The sequence below is a fragment of the Macrobrachium rosenbergii genome, chromosome 2 (assembly GCF_040412425.1).
Source record: "Macrobrachium rosenbergii isolate ZJJX-2024 chromosome 2, ASM4041242v1, whole genome shotgun sequence".
Classification (NCBI taxonomy): Eukaryota; Metazoa; Arthropoda; class Malacostraca; order Decapoda; family Palaemonidae; genus Macrobrachium; species Macrobrachium rosenbergii.
Genome location: NC_089742.1, coordinates 72,380,781 through 72,404,005, shown reverse-complemented (window position 1 = coordinate 72,404,005; position 23,225 = coordinate 72,380,781). Strand labels below are relative to the sequence as shown.

At 36.9% G+C, this 23,225-nt stretch overlaps 2 protein-coding genes across 2 annotated transcripts in view; one reads left to right on the top strand and one right to left on the bottom strand.

Moving 5' to 3' along the window:
- LOC136848489 (lysosomal phospholipase A and acyltransferase-like) overlaps positions 1–4,003 on the bottom strand; it is a 10,336-nt gene extending 6,333 nt beyond the window's left edge. The window contains exons 1-3 of the mRNA XM_067120769.1: positions 3,845–4,003; positions 2,706–2,845; positions 727–961 (exon numbers count right to left, since the gene is read on the bottom strand). Coding sequence (XP_066976870.1) covers positions 727–961; positions 2,706–2,845; positions 3,845–3,950 — 481 coding nt within the window. The 5' untranslated portion in view covers positions 3,951–4,003. The remainder of the gene's footprint in view (positions 1–726; positions 962–2,705; positions 2,846–3,844) is intronic.
- A 4,159-nt stretch (positions 4,004–8,162) lies between these two features.
- The window catches only part of IscU (Iron-sulfur cluster assembly enzyme), a 49,386-nt gene continuing 34,323 nt past the window's right edge, over positions 8,163–23,225 (top strand). The window contains exons 1-2 of the mRNA XM_067120759.1: positions 8,163–8,763; positions 12,296–12,520. Coding sequence (XP_066976860.1) covers positions 8,677–8,763; positions 12,296–12,520 — 312 coding nt within the window. The 5' untranslated portion in view covers positions 8,163–8,676. The remainder of the gene's footprint in view (positions 8,764–12,295; positions 12,521–23,225) is intronic.

Here is a 23,225-nt window from a genome sequence, read left to right as displayed (position 1 = left end):
TGATAAACTTCAATGGAACTTACAGTTGTTTAAAAATCTATTTTGCTCTAAGGAGCAAAGGACAAGGACTAATGGGTTTTCGTTACTTTGAATTTATCACGTTTTAAAGCCCTTGGTACATCCCATCCATTTGTCTTGGACTTATTCCAATATTAAATAACATCTCTAAAACCCTACTTCCTGCTATAGCCTTTGCCAAAAGGAAATTAAGCTCTTCAATTTATATGAAAGATCTCCGAAATTTTTTTCATTGGCTTTGTGGCCTTCAGTTTTTAGGTCAAAGCTTTCATTTTCAAGAGCATTTAATTGTTTACGGAAGTTAAAAATAAGATACCTTTATAAGCTGTGATGCTGAAAACAATCACCGTGTGCACCTTTGGACCTAAACTGGTCTAGTTTTATATTAACAGAAAAGAATCCAGTGTGCTGTAAGTACTCAGGGAAACAATCGTTAAATTTCCTAAAAAAGATATGTCATATGTGCGCTCCTGACACACCTTAAGACTTCCTGGTCATTAAAGGGACTTGAAAACAATCCGGTAGAAGGCAATTTTTTCGCAAAAGAAATGGCAATGTATTTCACACAGTGCTGTCCTACCAGAAATTAGTGCTTCTTTCTGTTTTAAGTTCTTTTATTAGCTGATCTAGATGAAGAAAAAACGTTTTTCTGAGTTTCTTGGAGTATCTATTTCGAACGCCTGAACAAAATCGGATGGCGGTACTTACTGGGAGCCTTCCTGAAGTCGTACGGCGCCCCTCGAAGATCTACTCCTCTTTTATAGCCAAGAGGCAAGAATACAGCTTCGATCATGGTTGCCATATATATAGAATAATGACGTCTGTTCGGGGTCAAATACTCAAGGGTTGTGGTGTTCCCGAATCCTGGGATTCTTGTGTGCACACCTGGAGGGTTACTGGTGGTGTGAGTTTGCTTATCGTACTTTAATTTGGCTAAGTCATCCTGTAACAGAAAAGTTTTTGAATCAATATTGCGCGCTACTCGATCATCTTTCTAATTCACCGTTAATATGAATCATTTGCACGATGGACTCAAGAAATGATAAGACAACTCAAGTACAATCTGGTTTGGAGCCAAAATGTTTGAATATTCCTCGTGCGGTTTTCAAGATCGAGATCAAAGTGATTCATCTGGTTTACGCTGAATTTGATCAACAGCAGGTTTTCGAAAACACAAATAAAAATTATAAATCAACTTTTCTGAAAGACATGGAACTAGTTTTGGACTGTGTGGACACTGATGAGGAAGGGCTTAGAATTAACTGAATATTGAATCGTTTATCAGTTACTGAATACCTCCCGTCTTGAATCCGTGATTTTAATTCATTTAAAATCTGAAATGGGCGCAAAACACTTATAAATCTGATGGAAAAAAAATAAGGCAACTAAAACCTATTGATAAACATAAAGATGTAGCCAAAAACATTTTTGCTTAAACTTTAAACTTGTTTCGTGCAGAGGACCACGTTAGTAATATCTGCCACAAGAAAATAAAAGCACGTATAACTAAGTTACTGTGCATAAAATAACATTGATCAAAGTTACTGCAGATAGAAAATTACTCATCACTGACCTCTTACAAAAAACATTCATTATTTCCAATTATTTCTATTGTTCAAAACATGAAAACCAACAGCATTAGGTAATTTACCAATGTCCCGATCTCCATAACACAGTATTCATCAGACACAGACGAACATACGAAAGGAACCACAGACAATATTGAATAAACTTAGTAAACTCAAATGAGCTCATGGTGTCATGCATGAAAATATACGAGGTATCTAAGAAGGCATCTGAAGGACAATGTGAACAAACACATGGTTACTCAGGAAAAAAAAAACAGACAGGTCTCTTTCGACAGGTATAATTCGTCAATTTCAGTTTTTATTTACAGTTTTACTAACGTAATGGAAGAACTGAAAAGTGTTTAGAAGCAGGGTGAGCGTTTTTGTGAAAGATAATAATTAAGCAGTAATTGGGTAATGCCGGTGTCGATGACCATAACAAGTAAGATTCCAGTTTATGGAATCAGATCCGTCAGTTGACTGCACAGAACAGATATTACCTCAACCAGGCATGGAAGGACCTTTCTTGGTTCCTACAGTCTCCTGGGTTAAAGACAGGACTACATCGTCGTCCAAATAAATAGCAATTAGGGAAACTAAACTGTCAGCTGACTGCCAGTTTCATTTTTATTATCATATATGACGGCTTGGGCCGTATAAGGCTTGCCACCTCATCCCAAAAGATCAGCTCTTAGGAACTTTCAACAGACCTCTAGAATTTGGTGCAAGTACTAATGAGTCTTGCTAAACCTCAAGATGAGACAGTAATTACTACTGATCAACTTCTAAGCCCATTTAAACTATGTAACGCTGGTTTAAATGCGGTCGCTGGAGTGTTATTCTAAATATCGATATACAAATCTTATGGCATCACCGATGTTGTCTCATTGCTAAATAGTCTTTGTTTTCTGCCAATACAGATATTGCACTGAAACATGGCAAGTGGTCTCTTGTCTCCTGATATGTTGTAACAAGGGTAGAGTAATTTACAAAAAGGTTAAACGTTTTAGAAAACTGCTGTGTTAGGTTAAAGTGAAACATAGATATGCACATGCGAAAATACAAATACAAAAGTGTTTATGTAAAAACCCACAGAAATACATAAACCTTTCATCTTACCCAGCAATCGACGTAGTTATCCATGAGGTGAACATTCACCCATAAAGTCGTCCAATCGGACGCACGATTCGCACAATGTTCATAATATAGTTCAGCATCGTCCAATTTAGCTTCGATTTGTGAGCCTCCGAAGCCAGGAACTGGAAACAAAAAATATAAATTATTGTTTGCTGAATGAAATGATGGATAGCTCCACCGAACATTACTGCACATGATTAGCGGGAAACAGCCTTCACTTAACGCATATCTACTGGGCATGCCCAGTGTACACTAGGCAAGATCTATGGAGACAGGCAGTTGTCATATTATATTATAATATCATATTGCAACAAATTAAAGTCTGTACCCTGACCTATAATCAATCATTTGTGTGGAAATTTCTCTAAACACAGCGCAAACTAGAGTTTTTAACAAAAAAAAATCATGTAAAAGCAAATTGCCATTATCACATGCCAGCCTCTGTGAAGAACTCTATTGAAGATTGCTGAAAAGCTGGCTTTGACATTCTTGAAGTTTAATCTGGTCGTTTACTTTCTGGTATCTATTATACATATAAGGAAAGTTAAATACTTGTGGTAGCCATTGAAATCTTTCATATTTTATCCGAAGCTACCCTGAAAACAATATGGGGCAAAACGTATTCGACATACTGTAGTTCTTTATAAACCACCTACTTGATTGTTAGTAACTCAACATGAAGTAAACTGTAAGTTATAATACAGGTCTACAGTGGAAGAGTAGATAGGGGGGCATAAGGCTCAGCTCTAATAACGCCAGAGCTCTCTGTCATACAGGCAAACAAACAACCTCACAGCTTCAGAAATGTTCTAACAAAGCCAATATACTGATTTGGTTCTAGTAAGCATTTGAAGAGCATCCATAAACACCATTTTGGTCAAACACTTGCTCTCTATATGATAACGTCCTTTTGGTCTGACATTTCTTTTACATCATCAGCCCAGCAGTTTCTAAACATCCCTACGGCGAAACTTGAACCTTTGACCAAAACCGCCACAGGAAAAATAAAGCCCTCTTATCGCCTGGACTAATGTGTTCATCATATAGCCTATCTGTGCTTACGAATACTGCCATCACAAATAATTTATATAAGTGAAAGTAATCATGCGGGTCTAACTTACTTAATATAACAGGAGGCTTGAATCTCGAACTCGGAGGAAGTGGTGAGGCTAAGGCGACAGTGAGGAACAGCAGGCCCAAGACTGCTTTGGATGAGTGCAGACTCATCCTGATTCGACGACAGTTTGAATGGAACCACAGTTAGTCCACAGATGTCTATATTTATAGGGTCAAAATCGTTGCCAGATGTTTCTTTACTCAGAATCCAAATGTGTTTGAATATATCCTCTGTTATTTAAGAATTACTCAGATTAATTAACCTTTAACCTTTAACATAATTACCAACAGACACATTCAAAGTAAAAGGCCAATAGTACTGCTTTTGGAGTACATAAAACAGAAATGACCATTCACTGGTCATTTTGTATTTACTTAAGCGACTTATGACCCAGCATGAGTGATTCATTACTGAGTTCCCTTTAGTATCTTGGAGGCTTATTATCTGTTATCAGTGGAAAAGTTATGATGGATTTGGATGAGTAATTATTGGTTTGGTAATCTCTGACTTCTGTTTGCGCACGGCACCTGGAAAATGTACGTTGTTGCCATGAATCTTTAAGATTTTCTTCCTAACAGTTTGTTGGGATTATATGAATTCAAAACAGAGCTTTCTCTCTCAAGTCTTGTGATTCAGATGAATATTTCTATCATTATGTGCGTTAATTGTTGTGAGCTTCATCAACAAAAACAGTTCTTGATATCGTTAATAAGATCCGTTACAATGTTTGCCTATTTATCCTGGATCTAGGCAGCAAGCAACTATGGTGATCTAAACTTCTTGTGATTCATCACCGGCGGAGATAGGAACTTCACGTGACTCTTCGTCAAATGGAATACTTAAACTCTAGTTGTTGGGGGAAAAGTTAACAACCACTTCCAGTAACTTTGTCAAAATAAATTTTAAAAAATAAGAAAGATCCGGACCCGGCTGATATCTGAACAAAATAACAATATTCTAAAAGTTGCAGAAAAAAGAACTGAATCTTGTATCATGAATAACGCCATCATTGTAGACAAAGGTAACGTTACGAACAATACCTAGCTTTTCAGCAATATCTGATTACATAGATTTTCAAAACTGCAATAAAAGAAAGCCCACGCACAACAAAGCATGTTACAAAATCGAGCAATCAATGAAGGCCTGCAGTGTCAGCTCAGTCTTCAACAGCGATCTCGCCATAGTTTAGCGTCATAACCTACCGAATACACCACATCATGTCACTGCCACATCAAGAACTAAAAGATTATACCCAAGTAATGAGATGTGACAACTATAAAGCTGTACATTGCGAAGACCATGTTAAAATTAAAATAATTTACGAACCTCATAAACTGGTGTTTTTTTATTTATATTTAAAATCATGTTAAGTGACACCTGAGATGTCATGATTAATGTACTATGTTAGCCTCATGTATATGTGCCGTTTCGTCAAGGATAAGACCGAGTCGTAAAATTAAAATGTAAATAAATAAATAGAATAAACTGCATAGGCCTAATATCCAGGCTATGTAGATTAAACTGTAAATTTTTTGCCTCTTATGAGTACATGTAACTGTGTATACTAAACACAAGCGCACACACTCATACGAAGCTTACCACAGTTGAGACACTACAAGTACACTTGGTATATACCATCAGAGAGAAACCAACACTTAGTAACAATGAAGGGGCAACTGAGTTGCTTTGTTTTTAATGCTGTGTATACGTTTATTTATGCAATAGCCTTTTCTTACTCCCTTGACTGTTGCTTTTACAGATTATTCAGCATTTTTCAATTTTAATTCTCTCGGTACTTTGTTCTGATGTATTTTATTTTATTCTATTTTATCTGTATCATTTACTTTTTTCAGATTACCTGATGATGGGGTATGTTACACCCTCGAAACAAGTTACAATAATAAAAAAATGTTTACTCAAGTATTGATCTACCTATTCCTTATCGACCCCACTTTCCTCAGAATTCCTCTACTGATGTGTGTATATATATATATATATATATATATATATATATATATATATATATATATATATATATATATATATATAATAATGTGTATATACATATATATCGATATAATATGTGTGTGTATATGTATATATATATATATATATATATATATATATATATATATATATATATATATATATATATATATATATGGGCGTGTGTGTATGTGTGCGTTTATCATATACAGTTACATGCACTTACATATACACACTCCTAACGACAAAGTGGCCATAAGTTAATGTTAATTTAGATTCCGTTATAGTACTGAAAACAGGCAAAGAACATAAATGGAAAAAGTGGCGTGTTGATGATATTGTTGACGGCATTCTTCGTCACCTGCGATAATGTAATTCTTATCATTGTGTGGGTGGCTGAGACCAGTAACAGACATTGTTACAATGAAGGATTTCGATACGAATAAAAGGCAATATCTGCTTCTCTGAATAAGAAAAACAGGAAAGTACAAAGATGTAACAGTATGTTAAGTTAAGTATACCTTAGTTTATCAGACCACTGAGCTGGTTAACAGCTCTCCTAGGGCTGGCCCGAAGGATTAGACTTATTTTACGTGTCTAAGAACCAATTGGTTACTTAGCAACGGGACCTACAGCTTATTGTGGAATCCGAACCACATTATAGCGAGAAATGAATTTCTATCACCAGAAATAAATTCCTCTAACTCATCATCAGCCGGCCGGGGAATCGAACTCCGGCCCAGCGAGTTCCAGTCCGCAGCTCTACCGACTTATCTAACGAAGAGCTTCGACAGTATGATTTTATGTACACGTAAATGTGTTAAGATGACATAGGGCGATAAAGAACTGACTGATAACGGTATGAAGGACGATGAATGGTTTTTATCTGAATGATACTTTTAAGACTCATATTTAGATCCTGAGACGGTTTTGATAAGACTGATATGGAGAGGAACGTAAAAACAATTATGGAATAGGGTTTTCCTTCAGTTGTTTTGATAAAAGGTTGATTTTTTTCACAAAAATTGATCTGTATTTGCTTGCTAGTTTCGTGCTAAAGCCTGGCTGAAAGAGCACGTTTAGCTTAGAATGAAGTTGTAATATGCCTTGGAAATCTTACCACGAGTCTTTCCAAATTTGCCAGTCAGAAACTATACGATATTATCCTTCGGGCCAGCCCTAGGAGAGCTGTTAATCAGCTCAGTGGTCTGGTAAAACTAAGATATACTTAACTTTTTTTAGAAGTCACGTGTACAGTGGTCCCCTTTTTCTCAGCAGCTCCACCACATCTATAGTATATGGGATACACTCGTACTGGCAAAATTGGGTCAAAAGCTTTCCATCTCTGAGTTCATGAGAAAAATTGCAAAAACCTTATATTTTATAATTATATATATATTATATATATATATATATATATATATATATATATATATATATATATATTACAAAAACTTTATAATTGCCATTTGATTACAGAACATATGTACAGGTTTTTTTGTGGATTTTAGATTGCAGTATTTCGGTTACACAGACAAATTTTTATGATTTCATAATTCAGCAGTTTCTATTTGACAACATTTAAGTAGATGGGCGCGTAATACTTGCCACTGTCTCCGGGCTGCTTCTGTGTGTTGGATTTCACGATGCCTGTTATGTTTGCAAGTGCACGAATGTGCATTTATCATCATGTGGATGCAGTCGTAAGGGAAACTGAATGCTGGGAATGAGAACATTTCTTCCTTTTCTTTTCTGTTCCCTCTTTATAAACTGTCGATAAAATATGGGTTCAAAGATGTTGTTCCCGCTTTGGCAGAAAGTATATAGAATAATAATGACTCAACAATGATTGGCCACTTGTCAATCTTGGATGATACATCTCTACTTAAGAAAGCATAACGTAGATGAAAACAGCAAAATATTAACAGAAAATCAGACTTGTGAAATTTTTATGTTATTAATGTATTTACGTGACCGTCGAAAAAGTACAAAGTACCTTAGCTTAGTTCGGTAACCCAGCTGCACCACATCACTTTCATAACTTGATATATTCATAGGCTCACAGGACCTGTCATTAGAAGAAACAGCTTGCATTTAGGATAAAAAAAAAGTTAAACACCATGAGAAAGTAAATGGCTAGAAAAAGAAACTTATTACTTACATACTAGGGAACGCTAGATGATGTATAAGCCCGGACCGCTATAATTGTCATTCAGCGCTGAAATGGAAAATAAGAGTAATAAAGGTTTTAAAGAAGCAACAGGAGGAAAAACTCGCAGTTGAACTATGAAACAAGTGTTAGGAGAGGTTGGAAAGTAAGATGGAAGAAAGAGAATATGAGCCAAGGTACATTGAAAGAAATGAAAGGGGTTGCAGCTAGACGCCGAAGGTAGCCTATTCTGTGAGCGACCTTGCGACCACGGATTCTAGACCGTGCTCAAGTCATGCCTACAGTGCACCGCGTGAGGTGCACTGACGGCGATACCCTCCTGCGGGGTTTAAGTCTAATAATTGTGTCACTAGTAAAAATTGGAAAGAACAGATGACGCAGGACAATGTGAAAACAACAGAAAAGTGAAAACTTTTGTATTGTCTCTTCAACATAAGACCGTGCTTTATGTAACTATATCTGCAAATAGTAAACTGTAAATTCGATTGATTGTATTTAACATATACAGTACTTCATCCTATGAAGAAAGCTTTGGAAATTGTAATAATATACCAATACAGCTATCGGTCCGGATCTGAATTTGTGTAACATGTTTTGGTTTTGAGTGTGGTTACATCATTGCACAGCGAACTTCAGCGGAGTGAGGGCCAAGTCATCTTCAGCAATACGCAACCCACACCATGTCCCTCTTAAGCTTTTGGCGCTGTTGTACACGACCTACTTCCCTTTCTGTGCTGCCCAGGTCTTCAGCTGCATATCACAAAAAGGTAGGCCGATGCCTTTAAACGTTTCATCATTTATCCTACATAGTGAGAAAAGGATTAGGTCTAGGTTTCGAGGAGCCCGAAGTGGTAATGGTTGCCCAGTCATCCATGTAAAGACGTCATAGGCCTAGGCCCGTATGTTAGATTCAGACTTAGCATTTCTCTGAATTGCCTATCAACTGTGTTTTCATTAATTTGGTAAAATGAAAATTAGAAACTCATGCGCAGCTTGAGTCAACATAAGCCATTAGACTAGACCTAAGCGTAGACCAGTGTCCGAGCCTTTATGCTAGGCCTAGTAACTTGCAGTGGGTATGATTGATTTTATCCTAGGCCTGTATTCCTGGTCATTTTTATGAAATTAGCTTTGCCAAGGGTAGTCTAGGGGCTTGACTGGTGGTTGGGATGTGGGAGTGGAGATTTTATTTATGCTAGGTATGTTAGGTTAGGTAAGATCATGATGCCCCTTCCCCATTCTCCCACACATACTAATAACTTCTTACAGAATTATCAAGGTTGAAAGCAGTGGATGTAAATAGAGTAAAACTATAGAACAGCTCCGCCCAGACTACTACCTTGGAAATTGATTTTTCATACAGACTACATTACTTTTAGCCTAGTGTTGATGTTTATTGTCGGTCAGTTATTATTAACCTCATTATGGAATGGTTCTGCACATGCACAAGCCATTAGGGAGCCATATGTTCAAGAAAGGATTGGCTGAGGAAACCTATTATAAAAAGAACTATACTAACCTAATGTACGCTAACCTACCCTGACCTGGTAGGCTGTGTTGCTTAGCCCGGGTGTTGTTGTCCCCTGGACCCCACAGTGAAGGAAACTCCACTTTTTACTGAAAGTTCCCCTATAGCAATGCGCATGGGTGATAGCATCCCAAGATTTCTAGCATACAACAACATATGAGTTCTGAGGTTAAGTACAGTCGACTGCCAAAGTATAACGGTAAATTCTTGATAAGCAACAAAAATACTAAAGAAAAATGTGATTTCCAAGGTAATATTCCATGTGGAGCTGTTCCATAGATCTGCCTTAAATAGCTTAGCTAATGACTGCTCATGGCAGGGTTTTGTTTTTTTCAAGTTGAATGACAAGTTGACACTTCTCAGCCTACTTAGGCTAGTTTAGACTTATGAGATGCATTGCTTGTTTCGAGCACCCCAGAATATAAGTGAAATGCATGATGTCATCAGGTCTGCCATAAGTCTAGCTTGATTTTTATTTGCCTTCCTTGAGTTAGAGACCAATAGGCTAATGCCTTGCCAAACATGGTTGTCATTGTTGCTGCAGTTTTTCTGGTAGTATTTTCTCTGATTTTGAAGAATTTAACCTTAATTTCCATGGGAATTGGTTATTTTATTTCCATGGGAATTGCTAGTTTACCTATTACATGTCCCCATAAATCAAATAGTAATAGGGTAAGGGTAGGTAGGGGGAGGCTCAAAAACCAATGTATGTAAGCAAGATCGTGATTATAATTCATGGCACCCTCTGTCAAAGGGCATCTGCCCCTCAGGTAGTTAAGGAGTTGACACCATAGGTTAGGTCAGGATGCATCCCCATGGTGTGCTCCTTAACTTAGGGCATTCTAGGTCATGTTAGAGGACAGGGTCAAGGGGGCAAAGTCTCCTGGCCCAGAGGACCCAGCATTCCAAATCCATGACTGTTAGGTTAGGCTGTATTCCCCTAACTGTCCTTGTTATATTTTCATGCAATATACAGTAAACATCTTGGTGATTGTTACTGTTGACGTGCACGATTTACATGTTTAGTTGACTGCTTGTGTTGTGGTTTATGCATTTCCTTACTTTCTGATTTGTGCATTGCACTTGTTTTGGTTTTCCTCTTCCAAAAACCATTGTCCCCCGTCATTGTTGGATATTGGGCCATTATGTTGCTTAATTAACCTTATAGGATAATTCTTACAGGTTTCATATCTGTATGCACATTAGTAGGCAAATCAGTGTATTGGTTTTAAATTATAATACACAACCTGAAATTAACTTTTTCTGTAGAATTATCTTGGAAATCAGGTTTTGAGAAGACTGAAGCAAAATGTAATGGTTGCATTTTCCATCAAAATCTGATTTGCTGGAAGGCGAAGTATGAATACAGTATATGTTAATGGGACCTAGATGCCTATATGTTCACACTCATAATACAAGGTGATTTCAGCTAGTTAAGATACAGATAATAAAAGTGAAACAATGAACCACGATTTTCATGAAATTAGGAAATGGTTTTGAGTGATCGTAGGTAGTTGCCTTTAGTAGTCTCGCAACATTCTGCTTTTGGGATTTCGACTCATTATGCAGTTATAGGAGTTTCGTCTGTAAACACAGTTAATCGCTGTTTCAGTTTCAATTCCTCCGTGGTTCAGGAGCTTTCTCTTATCGTGAGATTTTTCCTTGTCTGAATTTAGAACTTTCTGTTGAACTGACAGGCTTTCAACTAAAATGTGTCCTTTTGAGTCAGAGCAAGTGGTTTTGTCAGCGGTGACTAAACAGGAGTTTTCAGCTTATCAGTTAGTTCAGTACATTTAGCTGCTGCTCTTCCGCCATCAAGCATTGTAGTCTTTGCCTTGGTCTCTGGCGCATGTTTGGTGGTTAAGCCCTATTCTTCTGCTGCTTCTTTGGCAAGGGGGTAAGTTGCTTGTGCTTATGTTGACAGATTAATCAACAGTCTCTTTACCAAGCTTGGAATCACTAGAGCCTGAGGAGCTTGTCCAAGTTGCATTAAAGATATTAAAGCTTATGTAAAGAATGTGTTTGTAGTGTTCAGAAGCCAGAGCTTCCAGTGAAAAGGAATGTCTTCTTCTTTTAACATGCTTGTTTTCCCATTTGTATGGGGTAAGCACGATGCCATGTCCTTTTAATAGTCTTTGGTTAAGGACGTTCATGCTAATTTGTATTCCTAATAGTTATCCATCATTTGGCCCTGCAGGGTTTTGGTACAGTAACCCTATCCCCCTCCTGCTGAAGGGATTGAATTCACTGGGTAAACAAACACTTGTTTTGTACATATTTTATTACTAAGTAGCCTTTAAAGGGTTGGCTGATTTCCACTTTGGCCACCTTCTTTTTCAGTCGTGGGAATCAGCTATATGATAGAGGGGTAAAGTTCATTTAAAAATACAAATACTTAGTTAAGTAGTATTTATTTTTTAAGTACTTACCTCTCCATTATACAATTTGCCCTCCATACCTTCCCCACATTCAAAGCGGACAGAAGTAGTCTGACCGGCTACGAGTATTTGTACTTATTGGTCTCCTGGCGGGGGCTGGGGAAGTAGATGGATAGAAATTGGATGTTCATAGAAAATTGAGTGTTCTTGGTTTTGTTTGGCAATCTTTCAAACTCCCAGTGGCACAGAAGGAAAAGCTATACTGTATAATGCAGAGGTAAGTATTCAAAAAATAAATACTAAAGTATTTATGTATTCAGATTTGAATTGTATACAATATTTGTTACCTGGCTGGAGATTTGACATATTATATATTTCTTTGTTTTCTCATAGGTTATTGATCACTATGAAAATCCACGAAATGTTGGCTCTCTCGATAAAAATGAAAAAGACGTTGGAACAGGCCTGGTTGGAGCCCCTGCTTGTGGTGATGTTATGAAACTTCAAGTGAAGGTAGATGAAAATGGCAAAATAATAGATGCAAAATTCAAAACTTTTGGCTGTGGCTCTGCCATTGCTTCATCATCCCTAGCAACAGAATGGATCAAAGGGAAATCGGTAAGTACTGTACTCACAACCAGTTTTACCTTGCAGGAAGTTGTATGTTTTATAATGTTATAATTTTTTTCTTATGTTTTTACCTTAATATATAGTTTTGTGTGCAATCTTTGAAAGAATGTTTAATTTCTTCATGTCATTAAAGAATTAATCATCCAAATTGTGGGAAGAAAGAGTTTGTAAATATTGGACAACCTACCGTATTGAAACACTGAGAAGATTTGGTAACTTCTACCAATAATTAAAACTTGTATTACCCTTGAAAATAACTTGTAAGCTCAAAATTGAATGGTTGGTGGCAAGAGATAGGCCTCTCTCCGTGAGTGCATAATAGAAAAAATATATAACACAATAATAGAATAAACAGTAAGGCTAAGACCAAGCTGGGTTTGCATTATATCAAAAGGCAAAACAAGTTAGAGAGTTAATTAAAGGGAAAGACTGTTACTCTAAAACGAGTTGATAACAGCTACTTAGCATAACTCTGTAGGAATAACTATGCAGCAAGAAACAGCAAAATTAACGAAATGTAACAATAGAACTTGTTGCATTATTTCAAAATAGGCAAAATATCTAAAAATAAAAATTATAATAAAAAATGGAAAGAATAATTAAGAATTAGGTTGAATCCATCCAAGTAGTTGATGTGAGTTCTAGCTAGTGGTAGGAGCTGTTAAACTTGAAGTTGTTGGGATTGCCCTGAGATAACCATGAGAATTTGTTGACTGCTATTTTACTAACTAATCACTGTTCAGCAGTGCTGTTTATTATTTTGCATTTAATAATTATTTGTAAATTATTTACATTTAATAATTATTTGATGTAGTTGAAATTTTAATTTCATTCATTGAGAAATGAATACTTATTGCCTATGAACTCATCTTGGTGATGTAAATAATTTTCACAGCCATGTTGATTACTTGAGGCTTCCCACAAACTAGTAAGTAACTTCATGTAATGAGAAAGCTGGTGTACCATCAGAATTTCTTACCTTGACAGTGATTTGGATTTGTCCTTTGGAAAGACTTGGCTTTATTATATTAAGAACATGGAGTAGTCTATGATGGCCCTTTATTTCTCTCTAAAATGTCGGCTTTGGAATTGGATTCATGAAGGTGTTCAAATAATTCTCTTCCAGTTGTAATGTTTGCTAAAAGGCTTCTTCAAATCCAGGGTTACAGGCAGGTAGTAACCTGATTATTATTATTTTTTTTTTTTTTTTTCTATCACAGTCATCATATTCAACTGGGTGGTTTTTATAGTGTGGGGTTCCAGGTTGCAACTTGCCTCCTTAGGAGTCCATCACTTTTCTCAGTGTGTGTGCTGTTTCTAGTAACACACTCTTTTGCATGAGTCCTGGAGCTACTTCGGCATCTAGTTTTTTCCAGATTCTTTTTCAGGGATCTTGGGTTCATACCTGGTGTTCCTATGATTATGGGTACAATTTCCACTGGCATATCCCATATCCTTCTTTCTTCTATTTTCAAGTCTTGGTACTTATCAATTTTTTCTCTCTTTCATCTGCTGTGGTGTCCCATGGTATTGCGACATCAATGAGTGATACTTTCTTCTTGATTTTGTCAGTCAACGTCATGTCTGGTCTATTGGCACGTATCACCCTATCTGATCTGATACCATAGTCCCAGAGGATCTTTGCCTGATCATTTTCTATCGCTTCCTAGCTTGTGTTTTTTGCACAGGTTCCGGTGAAGGGCTTTTGCTACTAAATCATGCCTCTTTTTTTACTGTTCCTGTGCAAGTGCCGGACATACGCTTGCCATGTGGTTTATGGTCTTGTCTTTCATATTGCGCTTCCTGCATATGGATGAGATGTTATTTCCTTCTATTGTTCTTTCCTTCTTGAGTTCTCCCCTCTGTAGCCATTGCCATGTTTCATAGCTGGCCAGTTCTTTAGTTTGTCTCATGTACTGTCTGTGCATTGGTTTGTTGTGCCATTCCTCTGTTCTGTTTTTCATTCTCCTGTCTGTGTATATTTCTGGGTCTTCATCTACGTTTATTAGTCCTTCCCATGCACTCCTTAGCCACTCGTCTTCACTAGTTTTCAGATATTGCCCCAATGCTGTGCTCTCAATGTTGACACAGTCCTCTATGCTTAGTAGCCCTCTCCCTCCTTCCTTTTGTTTTATGTATAGTATGTCTGTATTTCCTCTTGGATGTAGTGCTTTGCGTATTGTCATGTGTTTTATAGTTTTCTGTTATATGCTGCAGAGTTCAGCTTCGTCCACTCCACCACTCCGCTGTATCTGATTACTGATACTGCCCATGTGTTTATGGCTTTCATCATGTTTCCAGCATTGAGTTTTGACTTTAATATCACCTAAAATCTCAGCATATATTCTTTCCTGATCATGTCCTTCATCTCTTGGTGTTTTATATCCTCTCCTTTTATTATTCCCAGGTATTTGTATCCTGTCTCATCTATGTGTTTGGTGCTATTCCTGTCAGGTAGCTTTATCCCTTCAATCCTTGTCACTTTGCCTTTTTGTATATTGACCAAGGTGCATTTTTCTATTCCAAATGCCATCCTGATGTCTCCAGATACAGTCCTTACAATCTGGATTAGGGTATCTGTTGCCTCCTTTCTTGAATTGGTACCCAGCATCTATCTTCTGCAGTACTTTTGTCATGGCTGCTACAAAGAGTAGTGAGTCACCATGAAAGATCCCTCTCGTGATGTTAACCTCTGCTGGTCTTATCCCAGAGTTTGTAAATACTATATTCCAGTTGCTCATTGTATTTTTTAGGAAGCTGATGTGTTTTCCTGTGCCCCATATATTTTTAGGCATTCTATTAGCCACTGTGATGTCATGTCGAATGTTTTCTTTTAGTCAATCCATGCCATGCTTAGGTTGGTTCTCCTTCTCTTACTTTTCTTCATTACCATTTTGTCTGTAAGGAACTGGTCTTTTGTGCCCCTACACTTTCTTCTTCAGCCTTTCTGTTTGTATCCTCTAGGTAGTTGTATAGCCTTTCACTTGTGATACCTGTTAGTAACTTCCACATTATTGGTAGGCAGGTGATAGGCCTGTAGTTACTTGCTGTATTTACCTTTTTTTGTCTTTCTGTACTAAGGATGTTCTCCTGTGGTCATCCATTTGGGCGCATGGTGGTTTGTGATACAGAGGAGTTCTGCTTTTCGTGGGTGTAGGCCTTGAAGTTTTTGAACCAGTATCCATGGACTTCATCGGGACCTGGGGCTTCCCAGTTGGGCATTTTCTTTAGTTGGTGTCTGACTGTGTCTGCCATGATCTCTGTGAGTCTGTTATTTTACAGTAATACTTTGATCTTACAAGATTCAAGTTGCGCAAATTCACAGACACGCAAACTTTTCATTGGAACCTAACTAATTGTCACGTGATTTTTTCACGGACACGCGACATTTGCGAATCGTTGAGAAACCCTGCAAAAGTGTTTGTTTACATTTTTATGTAATTTATAAGCTTTCAGGCTTTTATGTGTAAATTAACATTAAATAATAAAATTAGTACTCTCTCTCTCTCTCTCTCTCTCTCTCTCTCTCTCTCTCTCTCTCTCTCTCTCTCTCTCTCTCTCTCTCTCTCTTACTGAAATGAGAGAATTTTTATGGTTACATATATATGTTTATTTGTTTTGTATGATAAATTAATGATTTACCTAATAATAAGTACTGATTTCCAAATATTAATAAGATTAAATAATAATAATAATAATAACTAATTACAAAATTTATATATTTCTGTAGCAAATTATGTGATATTTTAAACAAACATCATTTCCCAATCTTTTGTGAAACCTTTGAAGAGGGGGCGAAGGCAACTCTGTCGAATACATCAATCGTTGCCAGCAGCGTGTCAGAGGATTTCTACTACTAACTCTCTCTCTCTCTCTCTCTCTCTCTCTCTCTCTCTTTTCCTTCATAAATCATGAATTTCCATCTTTTGATATCTAGCATAAGAATAACTTCTCTCTCTCTCTATCTCATGTTATTCTCTCTGTCTCTGTAATAATTCATAAATAATTTAACATGATATTTAACACTTTCCTGTCCAATTGACGTAATATTACGCAATATCCCCCTACCCCCCTTCTTTTCTGACTGACGTAATTTTACGTAAAATTTACCGACATTTTAAATGACGTGGGGTAGGGGTAAATTTTTTTATTTTCGGACAGTTGGTGGTTTCCATAGGCTAAAGCATACCTTGGACCGTGTAACTCAGGCATCAATACGCCAGGCAAGCAGTTCCTATACTGCGCATGCGCAAATACCTTGCATAGTAAATTTCTCACAATGAAATCAGCTGATCCTACCCACGCTTCTCTCTCGTATCTTACATTTTTTTTTATAAAATGTAGGATTACATTATTGGAAACACTCTGTTTCGTACCCTCTTTTTCTATAAATTTTTTAGTTCCTCTACTGTGCATGTGCAAATCCATGGCGTAGTAAAATTCTCACAATGACATCAGCTGATCGCACCCACGCAGGCCTGGCAGGCCACACTTCTGTCAGAGACCATGCGTACGAGGTTGGGTAAACACGTGTGGCTGTTTACATACAGTGACGTCAATCGAGAACAGTTTCCAACATGCTTTCGCAAAGTTTTCACGGTAAAACTAGAGGAAAACGCGTTAGTGCATCACATAAGAGACGTCTGGATTTTAGGCAGGGCTCTGAATCTCATTTTTCATTATTATATATATTGATATTTAGAGAATTTTGTTGGCTTTCTCATAAAAAATAATTCATTCGCCTAACTGTTTTAGCTTTTGAGCTACGAACGATAATGTTGACAATGGTAACATTTTTTTTCGTTTCGAACAGCTTATAACGTCAAAATGAAACTGTTGCCGTTACCAATGCCATTTTTCTTGACTCTCACTTTATTCCTCAACCTTCCCTCTACATTTTTGTATATTTACAAAGTAATTTCTGTGAAAAATATCCGAGCTAGGGCTCTTCAAAAAAAATAACTAGCGAAAATTCTCACCGTATGCCGGGCAGCGCGCTCTGTTTCTTACCCTATTTTCTATCAATTTTTCACCAACTGGACTTATTGGTTTTTTGTTCTTTTATATGTTGATATTTAAAGAATTTTCTTGGCTTTCTCATAAAAAATAATTCATTCGCCTAACTGTTATAGTTTTTGAGCTACGAACAATAATGTTGACAACGGTAACTTTTTTTTTCGTTTCGATCAATTTATAACGTCAAAATGAAACTGTTGCCATTAACAAAGCCATTTTTCTTGACTTTCCCTTTATTCTTCAACTTTTCCTCTACATTTTCGTATATTTACAAAGTAATTTCTATGAAAAATAACTGAGATAGGGCTCTTCAAAAAAGATTTTTTTGTAGTGATAATTCTCACCATAGGCCGGGCAGAGCGCTCTGTTTCTCACCCTCTTTTCTATCAATTTTTTTACCAACTGGACTTATTCGTTTTCCATTGTTTTATATGTCAATATTTAGGGAATTTTGTTGGCTTTCTCATAAAAAATAATTCATTCGTCTGACTTTCATAGTTTTTGGGTTACGAACGAAAATATAAAAATAAGTAAAGAATTTTTTTTTTTCGTTAAATAACTCACATTTTTTCGTATTTAGAGGGCTGGGACTCTTATTCTGACTATTTCACCATAAAATATAAACATTTAGAAAAAAAGGACAGCAAAATGAACATTGTTGGCATAAAATTTCTATTTTTGCTGAATTTTCAATATAATTTTTTCGCACATTCGAGCGCTCCCTCAGTGATGTGATAACTAAACAGATAGGAAAGGGTTAAGCAAGGACTCTCTCTCTCTCTCTCTCTCTCTCTCTCTCTCTCTCTCTCTCTCTCTCTCTCTCTCTCTCTCTCTCTCTCGTAGTTAGCGCTCACACATTTTTACAATTTATTTCTCTGTATGTCTTTATATGTACAGTAGATAGTTTAAATTGATCTAATTTTGCCTGTACCGTCTACATCTACGAACTGTAAATGCCCTAGTGTGGCAGATACATTCTAAAACATAGAGATGTAATAAATAAGAGTTGCATTAGTTCAAACAAAAAACACTGTTTGTTCATGAAAAAGCATTTCAGAACAAAGAGAAGCAGACGTAGAATAAAGACGTTCTTAAAAACGAGGTTGACAAGACTTCTCAAAATAGATCAGTTGGAAGGGGGTAGAGACAGAGAGAAATTCTCTTTGAACTCTATATTCTTATGTCAACCGTTTATTTGATTTTTTAAGGGTAATATGTTAAGCTAACTTTTAAATGAAATTACAGTAACTTTAATTTTATTTAAAAGTTAGCTGAATACTTTGGGAGCATGATTAGGGTCATATTTAGTGTTTAAATTCACAAAGAAGAAGTTTAAGCATTTATTGGCAAATTTTTTAGCTTTGACATAGCCAAATCCCAGAGCTAGGCTAGCTAGATAAATAAAAAATTGAGTACTTGCAACAAGACAAAGGGTTCAGACGGAACCTATACGCCCAAGAATGAAACTGACCTGGGTTTATGGGTATGTTCTGCCACGGGCCCCATGGCTGTTGGGTCTTATTATTATTCCAAACAAAGTTTGAAAATTTATATCTACGTGTCGATTTTAAAGAGATAAAAGCTTTTACATAAGTATAATGAAACATCATTTTATCATAAAAATGTCATTTTTAGAGATTTTGCCAAACTTACATGAAAATTCACCTTGCACAAGGGGTTCTGGAACCTAACCTCACGTAAGTTCGGGGCATGGCTGTATTATTATTATTACAGTATTATTACTATTACATGCGTCCTCACTTACGGCACCACCGACTTACAGTGATTCGATCTTACGACTCCTTTTCAGTGCCGTTAACAGCATTTTACAGTGCCTTAACTTGATTGCATCAAGTTACGGTGCCTAAGCGCCGTCAAAAATAGGCATCAAGTTATGGCGCCATAAACACTGTTAAAGTGCCAGTAATGGAGAAAAATCGACTTACGGCAGAAATCAACTTACGGTGTGGCACTGGAATGGATCCCCCGCCGTAAGTTGAGGATGCACTCTTATTATTATTATTCAGTAGATGAAACCTATTCATATGGGACAAGCCCACAGGGGCCATTGTCTTGAAATTCAAGCTTCCAAAGAATATGGTGTTCATTAGGAAGAAGTAAAAGGAAGTAAAGGAAAATACAAAAAGAAGAGATCTGACTTATCAAAAAAAAAATTAATAGATAAAAATGTAATAAAATGCAAGGAGATTAGTATTAAGGTAGTAATGCATTGCATCTTTGCTTGAACTTCTGAAGTTCCAGTTGCACAACATTATGTGGGAGGCTGTTCCACAGTTCAACAGTATGAGGAATAAAGGACCTCTGGTGCTGCTGTTCAGCAAATCTGGTTGTTCTCAGCAGGTGAAATGGATCAGGGATCAACTTTGAATGTGAAAGGTTTCTGTTGAAACACACCTCATGAAAAAATGACAAATGAGACCATCCATCAATGGTCCAGTCATAACTGCTACTACAGTGTTAGGAAATAGAAACCTACCACCATGAACCACTCTATCTATAAGAGATAAATCTTTGGCAGAAGCAGACATCCACACTGGAGAACAGTATTCTAGGAAAGGAAGTACTAGTGACCTAAAACAGGTTGCATTAATTTTATCAGTTATAAATATATGAGGCCTTACAAACAATACCTAACTTTCGTGTGGCATTTGCTGAAACTTTCATCACATGTTTCTCAAAAGTTAGATGTGAGTTAGTAGTTAGACCTAGAATAGTTAGAGCTTCATACTCATTCAGCAAAGTTCCATCCACCTAAAGGGGAGGATGGGGTGATTCAGCAAAGTTCCATCCATCTAAAGGGGAGGATGGGGTGGGAAATCTGTATGAGATCTACTAATCAATAGTGTTTTTGTTATACTGGAGTTGAGCCTCACACCTCACCGACTACACCATTCCCTGATCTGGTCCATGTCCTGATTAAGGCTGAGGGCAGCTTCATTTCTCATAAGTGGAGACCTTACTACACCCACAAGTGTTGCATCATTGGCATAATGAACAATCTTGTTTTTCAGGCCAACAACCATATCACTTGTATATACTAAAAACAACAGTGGACCAAGAACACTGCCTTGTGGAACTCCAGACACAATAGGTCTTGGTTCACTAAAGATCCCGTCCGCAGCAACTCACTGCTGCCTATCTGTAAGGAAATCTAGTACAGTCATACCCCAAAGTTATGCGAGGTTAGGTTCCAGACCTCACCCTCATGCAGGGTGAATTTCTGTGTAAATTTGGCATGGTCTCTAAAAATGCTAATAAATGCTTATTTCTAGAGTTTTAAATATGACCCTAATCATGTTATGACCCTAATCATGCTCCCAAAGTATTAAACTAACTTGTAAATGAAATTAAAGTTACTGTAAAATGGTTGACATAAAAATAAAGGAGAGTATGAAGATTAGTACTGTATGCTATTTCTCTCTCTACCCATTCCACTGATCTATTTTTGGAAGTCTTCTCAACCTCATTTTTAAAAATTTCTTTATCCTGTCTCTTTCTCTTTGTTCTGAAATGCTCTATGTCTCTGTTTTAGAATGGCGCACTTACAGTTTGTAGATGGTACAGGTAAAATTAGATCAATTTAAAATTATCTACTGTACAGGTAAAGACATACAGAGAAATAGTAATACAAAGGTTGTGCTAATTACAAACGAGAGAGAGAGAGAGATATATAACAGTTTTCCTTATGAGAGTGAAATTTTTTATGAATTATTACGGACACAGAGAGAGAGAGAGAGAAAACTACAGTGGCCGCAAAGGAAATGTTGACAAACAGTGGAAAAGGTAATAGAATACAGGCAGTCCCCGGTTTACGACAGGGGTTCCATTTTTACGCCACGTCATAAACCGAAAAATCGTCGAAAATCGTCAAAAATCCTAAGAAAACCTTACTTTTAATGCTTTGGGTGTATTGAAAACGATGTAAACTGCATTTTTATTGAGTTTTTCATAAAAAAAAACTCAACATTTTTATTATTCTGCCATTTTGGAGCCATATTTCTTCTGTCGAATCAGCATACGACGCATCGTAACCCCGGAATATGCGTTGTAAACCGGGAAATAATTTCTGATGAATATATTTGAAAAGCATCGTAACCTCGGAACATTGTAAGCTGGACCGTCGTAAACCGGGGAGTGCCTGTATGGGATTTCTAGGGTTTACAACATTAAAAAAAAATGCAAAAACTTGTATGTATTTGAAGAGGTTCTGAGACAACAGCTAGTATTTTGTCATGTTTCTTTTGAGTTCTAACACCTGATTCAGCCTGTTACACTTAGAATCAGCTAAATTAATTAAGTATTGCATATCCAAGTTCTCCCATATCCAAGTTCTCCCACACATCACATATGGCCCTCTTCACCTCCTGAACATTGCGTGGCGGAGTCTCACAAACTTTATCTTCCATAACCTCCCACACATTTTCTATTGGGTTAAGGTCAAGTGAGGCACGACATCTCTTACAAAAAGCTTTGCGTTTCTTCTTCATATCGTCATTCAACATGGGTTTCTTCGCAGCAGGGAAGGCCAAGGTTCTTCTGAAGGCGGTGTTGGATTGTACAAACAGCAACGTTTTTCAGCAGAGTGGACATCATTTTCTTTAAGGAAGCAGCTGTAATTGATGGATCATTCATAACTTCACGTTTCAAGAGCTTGCCAGTACGTGGGGAAGTCTTCCTGATCCCCCAAGAGCCAGGTTTCCTCTTTGGTACCTCTCCTGGCTGGAGTCCCACAGAAGCCTTCTTCAGGATGTAAATGGCTTGTCTTGAAGTCCCAATATCTCACTCCACATGAATTACTGACACTCCCTGCTCAAGGAGTGTCAAGGCACAAGCTTTTTCTTCATCAGTAAGTTTCTTTCGCCCCATATTAGCAGTTGGTATCGCTGCTACAGCACTCCAAAAATAGACAAAAAGTAGGGACAGAAGGGGTGATGGAGCTGTCTGACATAGGCTACATCTCTCATCCATAGCTGAGTCGGCACTGAGTCTGTGTGGTGCTTGAGTCACTTCTGATGGTGTTTCGAACTACCAGACGTATGAGCAAACCCTGCCACCCAATAGCCTAACCAGGGCAACCAAAATGTTTACATGCATTTTTCGCTGTCAACATTTCCATTGCATTTTTGCTGTCAACATTTCCTTTGCGCCCACTGTACATACGAAACCTTTGACCCACTAATCAGCAACACTTCACCTTCTTGTCATGTTAAATTGACATGTCTGACAGCTTTGCCTTCGAGCTTCTTCAAAAGATGAGGGAAAGATAATTACAGTTATATTTTTAATTAGTTTATTATTATTATTATTATTATTATTATTATTATTTAATCTTATTAGTATTTGAAAATAAGTACTTATTATTAGGTAAAAAAAAATTTTATCATACAAAACAAACATAAATGTACCATAAAAATTCTCTCTTCTCAGTAAAAGAGAGAGAGAGAGAGAGAAATTATTACTTTTGTTATTTAATTTACACATAAAAGCATGAAAACTTATAAATTACATAAAAAATTAAACATGAACACTTTTGCAGGGTTTCTCAGTATTCACAAATGTTCACATGTCTGTGAAAAACTTGTGTATGACACTTAGTTAGGTTCCAATGAAAAGTTCGCTTGTCTGTGAATTCGTGCAACTCAAATCGCGCAAGTTT